The sequence below is a fragment of the Leucoraja erinacea genome, chromosome 27, assembly GCF_028641065.1.
Source record: "Leucoraja erinacea ecotype New England chromosome 27, Leri_hhj_1, whole genome shotgun sequence".
NCBI classification, from domain to species: Eukaryota; Metazoa; Chordata; class Chondrichthyes; order Rajiformes; family Rajidae; genus Leucoraja; species Leucoraja erinaceus.
In genome coordinates, this window is record NC_073403.1 from 30,840,670 (window position 1) to 30,855,050 (window position 14,381).

Genomic DNA, 14,381 nt, shown 5'->3' on the forward strand with positions numbered 1-14,381 from the left:
GTGCAGCCTGACGTGCTGAGTTACTCCCGAAATGTGCATAATTTTATGTAAATCAGCGTACATGTTACTATATTGTTCACAAGTTCATAAGGTATAGAAGTAGAATTAGGCCATTCAACCCATCGAGTCCAAACTGCCATTCATTCACTGACAACCAATGCCATCTAATCCCATTTTCCAGCCCACCCCATAACCCTTGACACCCGTTCAAATCACAAATTTGTCTATCACGGCCTTAAAATTATCAACTGACGACCTCCATAGCCCTCTGTGGCAATCAGTATCACAGATTAACTATCTTGTGACTAAAGATGTTCCTCCTCACTTCCTTTCTAAAATAGCGCCCTTTCATACAGAGGCTCTGACCTCTGGTCCTGGGCTCTCCCACCCGTGGAAATATCCTTTCCACATCCACACTATGTATGTCTTTTATTATTCTGTAAGTTTTAATAAGATCCCCCATCAACCTTCCAAATCCCAGCGAGTAGAGGTCCATATACGCTTAGTATATGCCAACCCACTCATTCCTGGAATCATTCGTGAAAACCCCCTCTGGACCCTCTCTAGAGCCGACACATCCTTCATCAGATACAGGGCCCAAATTTAGTCACAGTACTCCAAATGCGGCCTCAACAGCACTTTATAGAGCCTCAGCATTACATCTCTGTTTTTGTATGCCAGTCCTCTTGATATAAACGCTAACATTGAATTTACCTTCCTTACTACTGATTCCACTTGCAAATAAACTTTTCCTTAAAAGTTAATGCACCACCGATTTCTGGATTTTATCTCCACTTTGAAAATTATCTATTATTCTAGAAAACTCCACTTAGAAAATAATCATTCTTATTACCAAAATGCACGACTCCGCACTTTGCTACACTGAATTTCATCTGTTACTTCTCTGCCCACTCGCCTAACCTGTCCATGTCCTTCTGCAGAGTCCTTGCTTTCTCTACACTAGCTGCCCCTCCACCGATGGTAGCACCATCTGCAAGGCCTTCAATCGCTCACCCAAATCATGAACATACATCGTGAAAAGAAGCGCACCCCAGCACCGTCCCTTGCGGAACTCCGCGAGTCACTGGCAACCTGTCCAACCCCCAGTAATTTTGTAAGTTTCTATAAGATCCCCACTCAATCTTCTAAATTCCAGCGAGTACAATCCGAGTCTATCCAGTCTAGTCTCGTGAACCTTCTCTGTACTCCCTCTATGGCAAGAATGTGTTTCCTCAGATTATGAGGCCAAAACTGTACGCAATACTCCAGGTGTGGTCTCACCAAGGCCCTGTACAACTGCAATAGAACCTCCTTGCTCCTATACTCAAATCCTTTTGCTATGAATGCTAACACACCATTTGCTTCCTTCACTGCCTGCTGTACCTTCATGCCTACTTTCAATGACTGGTGTACCATGACACCCAGGTCTCGTTGCATTTCCCCTTTTCCTAATCGGCCGCCATTCAGATAATAGTCTACTTCCTGTTCTTGCCACCAAAGTGGATAACCTCACATTTATCCACATTATACTGCATCTGCCATGCATTTGCCCACTCACCCAACCTATCCAAGTCACCTTGCAGCCTCCTAGCATCTTCCTCACAGCTACCACTGCCCCCCAGCTTCGTGTCATCCGCAAACCTGGAGATGTTGCATTCAATTCCCTCATCCAGATCATTCATATATATTGTAAATAGCTGGGGTTCCAGCACTGAGCCTTGCGGTACCAAGGCTACCAAAACTGTCCCCTGTGATGGAAACAGAGAGATGAAGAAAGCGGAGAGGTGTGTTGGAGATAGTCCACGTGAATATGAGTGCAGGGTGGAAGTTAGTGGTAAAGAAATCAATAGGTTTTCACGAGTACAGGGGCTACCCCGATACAGTCGCGATGTAACCAAGAAAGAGCTGGGGGGTGGTGCCGGAGTACGTTGGAAATAGGACTGTTCCCCCTCACATGTATCAATCTATCATGTCCTGGTCGCATCGCTTTTCCAACTTTCTTCTCCGTACAACATTGCGTCTGATGTAAGATCTTGACCCAAAACATCACCTGTCCGTACCCTGCACAGATGCAGCCTGACGTGCTGAGTTACTCCCGAAATGTGCATCATTTTATGTAAATCAGCGTACATGTTACTATATTGTTCACAAGTTCATAAGGTATAGAAGTAGAATTAGGCCATTCAGCCCATCGAGTCCAAACTGCCATTCAATCACTGACGACCAATGCCGTCTAATCCCATTTTCCTGCCCACCCCATAACCCTTGACACCCGTTCAAATCACGAATTTGTCTATCTCGGCCTTAAAATTATCAACTGACGGCCTCCATAGCCCTCTGTGGCAATCAGTATCACAGATTAACTATCTTTTGACTAAAGATGTTCCTCCTCACTTCCTTTCTAAAATAGCGCCCTTTAATACTGAGGCTCTGACCTCTGGTCCTGGACTCTCCCACCCGTGGAAATATCCTTTCCACATCCACACTATGTATGTCTTTTATTATTCTGTAAGTTTCAATAAGGTCCCCCATCAACCTTCCAAATCCCAGCGAGTAGAGGTCTAGTGCTGTCAAACGGTCAGCGCATGCCAACCCACTAATTCCTGGAATCATTCTTGTAAACCTCCTCTGGACCCTCTCCAGAGCCGACATCCTTCATCAGATACGGGGCCCAAATTTACTCACAGTACTCCAAATGCGGCCTCAACAGCGCTTTATAGAGCCTCAGCATTACATCTCTGTTTTTGTATGCCAGTCCTCTTGATATAAATGCTAACATTGAATTTACCTTCCTTACTACTGATTCCACTTGCAAATAAACTTTTCCTTAAAAGTTAATGCACCTCCGATTTCTGGATTTTCTCTCCACTTTGAAAATTATCTATTATTCTAGAAAACTCCACTTAGAAAATAATCATTCTTATTACCAAAATGCACGACTCCGCACTTTGCTACACTGAATTTCATCTGTTACTTCTCTGCCCACTCTCCTAACCTGTCCATGTCCTTCTGCAGAGTCCTTGCTTTCTCTACACTAGCTGCCCCTCCACCGATGGTAGCACCATCTGCAAGGCCTTCAATCGCTCACCCAAATCATGAACATACATCGTGAAAAGAAGCGCCCCCCAGCACCGTCCCTTGCGGAACTCCGCGAGTCACTGGCAACCTGAAAAAGTGTCTCTGTAAATTGACCCTCGAGTGCAGGGAATGGATGAGAAAGTGGGATAACATAAAACCACCGTTGTTTCATTATGTTCTGTCTCTATCTGGATGATACATAATGGACGATTAAAGCAGTCTTGCTTACTTGAACTTTATTGTCTTTGTGCAGTTGTCATCTCTCTGCCTTAGTAACGTTATCTGAAACTGGGCCGCGAGCGCTGGTGTCACCTCTAAAACAGTCCCCCGTACAACAGTACTTAAATAAACAATCCTATTGTTACATCTTTCTTTTTCTTTTTTCAAGTTAGTCTCTTCCCCTTAGGTATTCTAGTGCAACAAACTTGTACCATATGCTCTGCTCATTTACAACAGATCTAACAACATAAGCAATAATAAATCAACAGTTCAAAACATCAGTTTTCCAACAAGTGCATAAACAACACATTTTCATTTCTTTCATTTTTTTTTTTTTTTTCTTTTCCTTTCATAGTCCATACTCTAATCACTGAGTATAGTCTGTCAGGTAACGGGGTCTGATAACTTGTCGACCTGACCTGGTGACCGTGTCTTGGTTCTCTGCTGGGCCATCTGGCGGTATGGCCGCCTCAGTCACTGTTGGTGTGGGTGTGTTTTGTGTTGGTGTGAGCGTGGTGAGATTGTGTCTGAGGTGGCGACGATTTCATCTCAGAACACCTCCTGACTCTAACTCCACCTCATACGATCTATGGCTCACCTGTTGGACCACTCTCGCTGGTCTCCAGCCCTTGTGTGTGTCACAGGGCTGTACTCTCACACTGTCCTCTCTTTTCAGAGTGTCCATGTCTTTTGCTGTGCGGTTGTAGTACTTTTCCTGTCTCTGTCTGTTGTATTTCAGTCCCTGTTCGTCGTGTGTTACCTCTGGCTTCAGCAGAGTGTCCTTTGTGGGAAGCAGGGTCCTGGTCCTCCTGCTTAGGAGTCTCTGTGCCGGGCTTGTGTTGAGGCCCTGGCTCGGTGTGTTGCGATGATCCAGCATTGCCAAGTACAGATCCTGTCTCGCTGCTGCAGCCTTCAGCATCAGGCGCTTGGCTGTCTTTACCGCTGACTCCGCCTTCCCATTACTCTGCGGGTATCCCGGCGACGATGTACTGTGTTCAAAACCCCACTTCTGGCTGAAGTGCTGAAACTCTTGTGATGCATACTGGGGTCCGTTATCCGAGATAACAATGTCAGGAATCCCCTGTCGGGCAAAGTGGGTCTTGAGTTTTTTGATCACTGTGTTGCTCTTAGTGTCAGGTAGATAATCGACCTCCCAAAAGTTTGAATAATAATCCACTGTTATCAGATAGTCTTTATTGTGAAAGGAGAAAAGGTCCGTTCCTACCTTGGCCCAGGGTCTGCTGGCCATGTCATGTGGATGTAGTGTCTCTCTTTGTTGCTTTGGGTCCACTGACCTACATATGTCACATTTGGCGATGAAGGTCTTGATCTCCTCGTTCATTCCAAGCCAGTATACACACTCCCTCGCTCGCCTCAGACATCCTTCTACTCCCAGGTGAGAGGAGTGGATCCTGTGAGTGATGTCCACCCTGAGTGCGTCAGGTATCACGGCTCTGTCCCCTCGGAACACTATGCCGTCCTGGAAACTCAGTTCATCTTGGAAAGTGTGGTAGTGCCTGATGTCACTTGGTAAGTCCTTTTTTCTCTTGGGCCACCCTGACAGTATTCTGTTTGCCACACTCTGTAACTTTGTGTCATCTTTTGTTGCAGCCCTGATGGCACTCAGCCTCTCTGCTGAAATGGGTAGGTAGCTGACCATGTTCACAGTCTCTATATCTGTCTCACTCTCTCCCTTAGTGCTCTCTAGTAAGTATGCTCTACTCAGCGTGTCTGCAAGTAGCATATCCCTGCCTGGAACATAGGTCACACTAATATCATACTGCTGCAGTCTCAGTAGCATTCTCTGCAGTCTCTTAGGTGCACTAAGTAATGGCTTTCTGTGTATATTTTCTAGAGGCTTGTGGTCGCTTTGTACTGTGACCTCTCTACCATAAGTATACTGATGGAACTTTTCCATCCCAAACACTATGGCTAAGCATTCTTTCTCTATTTGGGCATAGCCCCTTTCAGTTGGTGTGAGTGCCCTACTACCAAATGCTACCGGTTTACCTTTCTGTGTCAGGGCGGCCCCCAGTCCCGTGTCAGATGCATCACACTGAAGTGTCAACTCCTCTTCCTTGTTGTAGTACTGTAGAACTGGTGCTTTAGCGATTTTGTCTTTCAGTCTTTGAAACGCCCCTTCTTGGATGTCCGTCCATTCCCACATGTTCTCCTTGCGCGTGAGTTGTCTCAGAATCTGAGTCATCTGAAAGGTGGTCATAGAACTTAGACAGATAGTTGACCATCCCAACTAATCTCTGTACCCCTTTCACGTCCGTTGGCCTTGGCATCTCTCTGATTGCCCGTACTTTCTCCGGGTCAACCCTCAGTCCCTCGGCCGTGAGCAGATGACCTATGTAGGGTACCTCTTTTTGTCTGAGCTTGAATTTGTCTGCGTTCAGCTTGATGTTACGCTCTCTGCACCTGGTTAGAAAGCGTCTGACTTTCTCGTCGTGGTCCTTTCCTGCCTCCTCTTGTGTTGCTCCTTCCCCCGTGATTAACACATCATCTGCTATGACGCAGACTCCTGGGAGGCCCTCCAGGGCCTGCATGAGCTTTCTTTGGAACACTTCCGGTGCTGGGCTTATTCCCATCGGCATCCTTAGCCAACGGAAGCGACCAAATGGGGTGGCGAATGTGGTAAGGTAGCTCGACTCTTCCTCTAGTTTGACGTGCCAGAAGCCTTGCTTCACGTCGCAGACTGTGAATACTTTTGCCTTTGACATCTCCGGCAGGATGTCATCTATAGTTGGGAGTGGATAGTGACTTATTTTTAGTGCCCGATTCAGAGGTTTTGGGTCTATACAGATCCTCAGCTTCCCATTAGGTTTTCTCACTGCGACCATGCTACTGATCCAGTCAGTGCTGCGTTCCACTGGTGTGATTATCCCTCTTCTCTCTAGATCTTTGAGTTCCTCTTGTAGAGGTGTCATCATAGCTACAGGCACTCTGCGCTTTGGAAGTTTCACTGGCGGTACTCTGTCATCTATCTCTATTCTATATTCACCCTCCATGCAGCCATCTCCGGTGAACACATCCTCAAACTCTTCATTTATTTTGTCCATGGTCACGTATTTGCCACTTTCTCCCTTTGTCACTGGGCTCGGCTCTTTCTTCGCTATGTTGTCTATAGCCAGAATATTCTCGTACTGTACTTTTATCAACTTCATTGCCTCGCTGGCTTTTCTGCCCAGTAAAGGGATTCTGCTACTCTGGTCAACCACTTGAAACTCTAGTCTGTACAGCTTGTTGTTTCTGGGGTTTCTGACCTTTACCTTACATGTACCCAGAGGAGTCAACTTGGTCTTGTTATACATCATTAGCACTTTCTCAGTGTGCTCTAACTGTGTGTCTGGGTTTAGTAGATCGATGGGGATGATATTACAGGTGGCCCCACAGTCTATCTGGAAGTCAACTAACTTTTCCCCTATCTTCATTCCTGCAAAGAGCTGCTGGCCCTGACTGTGGCTGTTTTTACACAGTTTCATCCTCTCTATTTGCTTCAGTTATACAGTTGACATCCTCATAAGAGTCACTGTCACTAGTCTGCTCTGTAACTGCATGCACTTTCTTAGTTTTCCTACTGCTCTCTTGTCTTGATCTGCACTGAGCTGCAAAATGATTTTCCTTTCCACACCTCTTACACTTTTTCCCAAAAGCTGGGCATTTTTTTCTTATTCCTCTCGTGTGTTCTTCCACAAAACTTGCACAGTATCTCATTGTCTTTTTGTCTCTCTTCTGCCTGTTTCAGTGCATGTACCTCCTCCACTGTCTGTCCTTGCAGTGTTCTGCTATTCTCCCTTGACAGCTCTGTAGCTCTACAAATGTGCAGGCATGTCTCAAGAGTCAGCTTCTCTTCCCTGAGTAATCTCTCCCTCAGTGCTGAGCTATTTGTACCGCACACAAGTCGATCTCTAATCAATGAATCTCTAATGTCCCCAAAGTTGCAACTACTAGCAAGTATTTTCAAGTCTGTTCCATAGCTGTCCACGTTTTCATCCAATCCTTGGTTCCTCATGAAGAATCGGTACCTTTCCACAGTCTCGTTTACCTTTGGGTTGCAGTACTCGTCAAACTGTATGATCATTGAACTCACTGTGGTCCTCGCTGAAGGGCTAGCACTCGACAAAGTTGCCCAAAGTTCCCTGCCTTTTTCTCCGATGAGATCGTTGAATAGCTTGACTTTTGTGGTCTCTACGGCGTCTGGCATGGTAAGGTCCATGTACAGTGTAAACTCCTCCTTCCAACTTTTCCATGACTTCGCCAAGTTGTTGGAATCCAAAACCAAAGTTCCAGGGGGTTTTAGCCCTTCCATCGCTGTCAGCTAGCTGTTGGGTTTTTTTCTTTGCCGGCTTCTGTAAGGCTAACGTTAGCCTGCTGCTAGCTAGCTAAACTTTCACTTTTCTCGTTAATTCTGACAATTATCCACGTCCATCCCACCGCTGCCACCATGTTTCATTATGTTCTGTCTCTATCTGGACGATACATAATGGACGATTAAAGCAGTTGCTTACTTGAAATTTATTGTCTTTGTGCAGTTGTCATCTCTCTGCCTTAGTAACGTTATCTGAAACTAGGCCGCGAGCGAGCGCGGAGTCACCTCTAAAACAGTTCCCAGTACAACAGTACTTAAATAAACAATCCTATTGTTACAACCGTGAACGAGTGATCGATGGTCAGTGTGGATTCGGGCCTGTTCCCATGCAATATCTCTGACATAAACTAAACGTGTTTTACTCCAGCAAGTTTAGATTTGACGGAATGGCTGTAAAACAAAGGTTTTCACAATATCTCAGTGCACGTGACAATAATAACCCAATACCAGCTTATCCCGTTTCCCTTCAGCCTCTCAGCGGGACCCGAGCGGTTCACACACACGCCCACTGTCGGATGTGACGAGCCCGTCTCTGTCCCCGGGACACTTTCGCTTCGGCCGCTTCCCCTCGACAGACCGAGCCGGAGACTTCACACTCGGCTACAAGCCGTTTAATTTCAAGGAGAAGCAGAAATGTCTGGTGTAAAGAACAGAGAGGCAGAAGCACTTTCTCCTCGGAGAGCAGAGTGTGGGTCCGGTGTATCGGCGCTGAGAGAGTCGCCACCAACCAAGCGGCCGCGACCCGTCTCCCCGCACTGTCCCCCTGAGATGTGGCTTCAACGCAGTTGGGTGAGTGGAGGGGCGGCTTTAACACAATCTCTGTCCGTGGCTCCGAGGGTGAGCGCTGAAAGGCGCAGTGTTATTATTACCCGGATAAAATGCAGCCCCCAGCGATGCACAGACACAGTCACGTCCAAAGACAGAGGAGCACGTCCCCTCCCCACCCCGTCCCCTGCCGAGACTGAGCCTCCCCCACAACACCTGTGACCCCCCCGATGTGAACCTGCGAAGCTCTGAGCCGCAGCGCTGCTTGTTCTCTCCCATCGTGGATTTCCCCGTCGCTGCTGCGGGACTCTCCCACTTTCACATTCCTTACTTCAGAACGGAGACCGCTCTCTCCCGCCACTTTCCAAATTTCCAGTGGCATAAATTCACTTTTCAAACATCAGCTATTTCGGATTGTAGCATATTAAAGCGGGCAGCATGGCAGAGACAACTGACAGAATCCACAGCCACCGGTCTCGGCAGCACAGGCGGCAGCTCCCGGATCACAAGTCGCTGCATTTCCATATCCAGAATTTCAGTCAGCGATCAGGAACCGTTTTCGTAGCTGATTCGTGTCTCAGATCGGTGCTTTACTCAGTGCACGATGAAGATTGTTTTGGGCAGTGTTTGCAGAGTTTGGATTGTGTGTGTGTTGTTGTCCGGGTCCCTGAGCCTGGGCTGTGAGAGGCTGCAGTTACTGCAAGTTCTCAACACGGACACTCTGGGCAAACTGAACGAAATGGTGAGTTGTACACGCTCCCAGAGGCGGATATTTGTTGTTAAAAAGTCAGTGATTACATGGAGCCTGTTCTCTAGTATTTCGCTCTCTGGGGATGTTTATATTCTGCACTCTGTATCTCCCCCTTCGCTCCACCCATTGTACTTGTTTGCATTTACAACATTATTATCTGTTTAGAATGGATAGCAACAAAAGCTCTGGGGTTGTGAGTAACGTTGGAATCTTTTCTCTCAGGGTGGCCACCTACCCCGACAGTGTGTGACTGAGCGGCGGTCGCTGAAAACCAAGCCCTTGAACCTGGTGAAACTTTCCATGGGGGTTACGGTGAGTTAACTCTGCATTTTACTTAAACGTCGTTCACTCAAGATCTTTATGTTAAGTAATTGAAGAACCCCATTTAATTCTTTGCCAGAGAAAGTGATATCAGTTCTTCCACCCCACGGTACTCTCTATTTCTGACTCCATTACTGAGCTCGTTCACACTGAATGTATCTCACTGGAGTTAACACACCTCTTCCATCTCTCTCTCTCTCTCCCATTCACTAGTAGCCTGTGCTCTGCATCTTCTCATCATTCTACATGCTCTACTACTGTGTTGCACCCTCAATCATCTTCTGCCGTTCACACTTACACCCTCTATACCTGTTTTACCTCTATTCCCGTTATCTCACCCACCTATTGAGTTTACATCTTGACGTAACCTCCTGGGAATACTCTACTCTCCCCTCAAAGCATCTCACAACTTGTGTCCACCATAGGCGATATCACCATTGACACCACACTAACCTGTTGATGACTAAGCGCAGAGAGGGATTCTGAGATTCACTTCTGGTCTAGTTAAATATTTCCACATCTCAGCAAGTCCATTGGGTTCAAGGAGGAGAAAGCACAGGGAGACAGAGGAGAGGTGTACAACATTATGAGTGTCTTAGTACGGGTAGACAGCCTTTATATTTCCCCTGTAGCAGAGATATCTGTAACCAGAGGCCATGAGTTTGAAGAAAAATGTAAATGTTTAGATTGCCTACAAAGAAACATCTTTGGCCAGTCTATAGCTGGATTCTGGAGTGCACTGCCTAGTATTGGGATCACCATGGTACAGCAGGCTCAATTGTTGGTCTGCCTTGATAGATAATGGAAGGAGTGAAAGTAGACACCAGGAACTACAGATGCTGGTTTACAAAAAAAACAAAAAACTGCTGGAGTAATTAAGCAGTTACCTCAGCACTTTGTGTCTTTTGTTTTACACAATGCGAGGTAGAGATAGAGAGGGCTGAAGGACCTATATTGTATCTCCATCGTGCTGTGGTTGTTGACATACCCCCCAACTCAAGTTTTGAAGTGTAGAAGGTGTGTGTGCTGAATTCTTCCTGTTATTATTATGGGGTGGTTGTTACACGTCCGCTACCTGAAGGTCTTGATATGATGAATGTTCAGACAAATTACAAGACTCTTCCTCCCTCCTTTAATCTTTTTAAGTCCCCCATCCCCTAACCAACTCGCCTTTGTGCCATTCCTGGACCTACAGATTTACCATACAATTGTTCATAAGCCCATATGTTATTGGAACAGATTTAGGCCATTCGGCCCATTGTGTCTACTCTGCCATTCAGTCATTCATTACCTATCTTTATCTCTCAACCTCATTCTATTGCCTTCTCCCCTTAAACGCTGACATCCGTACAAATTTAGAATTCTGTCTAACAATGCCTTAACAATGCACTTTGAATTGGCCTCCACACTCAACAGTGGCAATTAATACCACAGATTCACCATCTGTCTTAAGAAATTCATCCTCATCTCCTTTCTAATGGTACGCCCCATAATTCTGAGGCTATTGCCTCTGGTCCAAGACTCTTCCACTAATGGAAACATCCTCTCCACATCCACTCTTTCCAGGCCTTTTATTATTTAGTAAATTACAAAGAGGTCATTCCTCATCTTTCTGAACGACAGCAAGTACATGCCCAGTGACATCAAACACCCATCACATGTTCACCCAATCGTGCCTGGGATCATTCTTGTAGAACTCCGCTGGACCCTATCCAATGCCAGCATATCCTTCCTCAGACATGGGGACCAAAACTGCTCACATTACTCCAAATGTGGTCTGACCAGTGCCTTGTAAATCCTCAGCATTACATCCCAGCTTTGATGGAATTATGAACTTTGATGGAATTTGCAATTGAATTTGCTCTTGCCTTCAGAAGTTATTGTTCAATTGTTTCACACAATCAATTCAGGCAACTGTTTCCTTTTATACATCTTTACTGACATTGTACACCTCTATAAAATCTCCACGTCACATTCACTGTTTGATGAGATTAGTCAGATCTTCTCCCATCTCTCCCTGTAATTCTGGTCCTTCAGCATAGATTGTATTCTTGCAAAGTTTTCACATTCCATCAAAGACCGTGACACTGTGTCCTGCATCTGAGGCTGTACTGCTTGTTAATTGATCATACACTGTTTAAACCTCTAACTACAGATTACAATTCCACTGGCTCTGACCTTCTTTCAGTTCTGTGTGTATAGCAAGCCTCCAGTCGAGAGTTAATTGTCTGAAATAGGTGCTTGATTGTGACTTATCCTATTCTGCTAATATTGTTAAGCATTATATTTCAATTTAAACCAGATTGGATCCAGGATCTGGCTAATGTCTCTATGTGTGTTTTGCACAGGCCCAGGACAGGATCCAGATTGTCCATCAAACACTGCATCACCTCCGCAGGATCTACAGCATGAACCTGAGCTCAGTAACGTGGGTCCAGGCCACAGTGGAACACTTCAGGCTTCTCCTGGATCGGCAGTTCAGAGAGCTGGAAGTCTGTGTCAGGAAACCAAGCACAGGGTCCAGGGCAAGGAAGAATGCCACAGTTCATAAATACTTCAGGAAACTGAGAAAGTTTCTGAAACTGAAGGTGAGCTAATTGTCATGAAACTATGTGATTACTAACAGATTTTACAGACAAATTATTTCTGTTCATTATCTAATACATTTTCTCGATATTTTCCCTTTTGCAGGGATTCAGTGACTGTGCCTGGGAAATAACTCGCGCTGAGACCAGGGCACATTTACAACAGCTCCTTCTCATCATGGCAACAATCAGCAGGGAACAATGAGGATATTTCAGAGACTGAATCATAAGAGACTCAAATTGATGACTATTTAATGTACCTTTTTGTTACAGAAAATATTTCTTATCATATTAGTATTACATTCCTGGAGCAAAACTGAAAAATTACTGGAAGGACACAAAGTGCTGGAGTAACTCAGCAGATCAGGCAGCATCTCTGTAGAATATGGTTCGATGATGTTTCAAGTTGAGACCATTCTTTAGATTTCTTATGCCGGAAACGTGATAAATGAAATGGAAGATGTTCAAACAACTCAGTACGTGTGGAGTGGAAATCTGAGTTATCCTAGGTCAAATAAACTGCAATTACCAGAAATGTTAACTGTTTTTCAACCAGAATTATTATTATTCAATCAGAACGTTAGTTATATTTTCTCCTCTTAGCTGTTTTTCTGAACTGTGGCGTATATCCAGCATTTTACAATGTATTATTCCGTTATTTTGACGATTGAGAGTCATGAAGAACAAAGAACATTTGGATATTTCTCTTTATTTAAGTGTTGATTTAATTTATTGATATTTATTTTTGTACCATTATCCTGTGGTGAACTGTGAATCTTGAAAGATCCTCTCATTCAAAGAATGACAAATTTAGTAAATTAATTAAATTCATTTAGTGAATATATTCATTTCAGTTTATTTATATTTGCACTGGCATATTTTTAAGCATATATCAATAGTGGTCAAAATCTTTGTTAATTTATTGTATTTTATAGATCAGTGGATATTTTTTTTGTAAAATAAATTATTTTTCAATGAAATGCGGATATAATGTGTTTTCAATATTGCATATTTTTAGCATTGTATTTATTTTTGCCAATCTGTCTAACGAATGGGAATTCTCGCATTTCCAGACAAGTCCCTTGAATATATTTTCCCTCTGTAATCTCACATCGCATAAACAAAGTAGGTGGAAGTCAAGATGCCAGTTTTTTGGACTTCTGTGAGACCCCATTTGGAGTATTGCCTGCAGTTCTGGTCACCATGTTGCAGGAAGTATGTGTAGGCTTTGAAGTGTTGGCAGTATGGGTTTACCAGACTGCTGCATGGACTAAGGTTGATCAGCTGTCAGGAGAGGTTGCACAAACTTCACTTGGAAAGGGTAGACAGAACCCTTTTCCCAGGATAGGAATGTCAGCTTTAAGGAGAATAGAGCAAAATGTGATGGAGATGTGTGGGGCAAGTTTGTTACTTCTTGGGGCAAGATGGTTGCCTGGAATGGGGTGCTGGTGATGGTAGTTAAGGCAGAGATAACATTGGCAATTAGATGCCTTTAAATAGAGACATGGATATTCAGGAGATGGAACGGGAGGCAGAGGTAATTAGTTTAACTTGGCATGGAAATTATAGGTCAAATGATCTGTTCTCTGCTGTACTGTCCTATATCCCATGTTGTCCTGGGGACTGGCCAAAGCCTCCTGACTCATCTCCATTGGATGTAAAAATGGATCAGCCTCCAGTTACCACAGCCAGTGCTTGGGGCATCTCAGCAAGTTTGTCACATCGAAGGTCCTGGAAGAGAGAATGTGGGTGACCATGAAGAAGAGAATAAGACCATGAGTGCAGGTGACCTCAGTGGCCATCCCTCTCCATAAGAGGCACGCTCTCTTGGGTGATGTTTGGTGGACAAGAGGGGGGGAGGGGAATGGGGAATGAAACCTCAAGGTAGTGTCCAGCAGGACTGTGAAATCAGCCCTGTGACTTCAGGCAAAGCATTAGTGGTGGGCGACTCTATAGTTCGTGGTGAAGACTCTGCGGCAGCAGTCAAGACACCGGGATGATGTGCTGCCTCCTTGGTGCCAGGTTGAAGTACATCTTGGAGTGACTGCATAGCATCCTCAAAGGTGGTTGGTGGAGTGTGAAGCAGCTGGAGGTCGTTGACACAAATGACAGAGGTATGAAAAGGAAAGAGGTTCTGCAATGGGTGTATGGGAAATTGGGTAAAAGGCTAAAAGGCAGGGTAATGATCTCTGGATTGCTTCCAGTACCTCGTGAGTGTAGGAACAGAAAGCTAATGTAGTTGTATGTATGGCTGAGGAGTTTGTGCAGGAGGCAGGAATTCAGATTC

At 45.0% G+C, this 14,381-nt stretch overlaps 2 protein-coding genes across 3 annotated transcripts in view; both read left to right on the forward strand.

The window, feature by feature from the left end:
• Window positions 1-14,381, forward strand: part of LOC129710397 (interferon tau-3-like) — a 75,962-nt gene that overhangs the window by 46,060 nt on the left and 15,521 nt on the right. The gene's annotated exons all lie outside the window — the stretch shown is intronic.
• On the forward strand, window positions 8,202-13,074 carry LOC129710398 (interferon tau-3-like). The gene is made up of 4 exons (XM_055657370.1): window positions 8,202-8,461; window positions 9,411-9,500; window positions 11,858-12,097; window positions 12,201-13,074. The coding sequence occupies exons 1-4, from the start codon at window positions 8,306-8,308 to the stop codon at window positions 12,297-12,299; spliced, it is 585 nt and encodes a 194-aa protein (XP_055513345.1). The 5' UTR covers window positions 8,202-8,305; the 3' UTR covers window positions 12,300-13,074.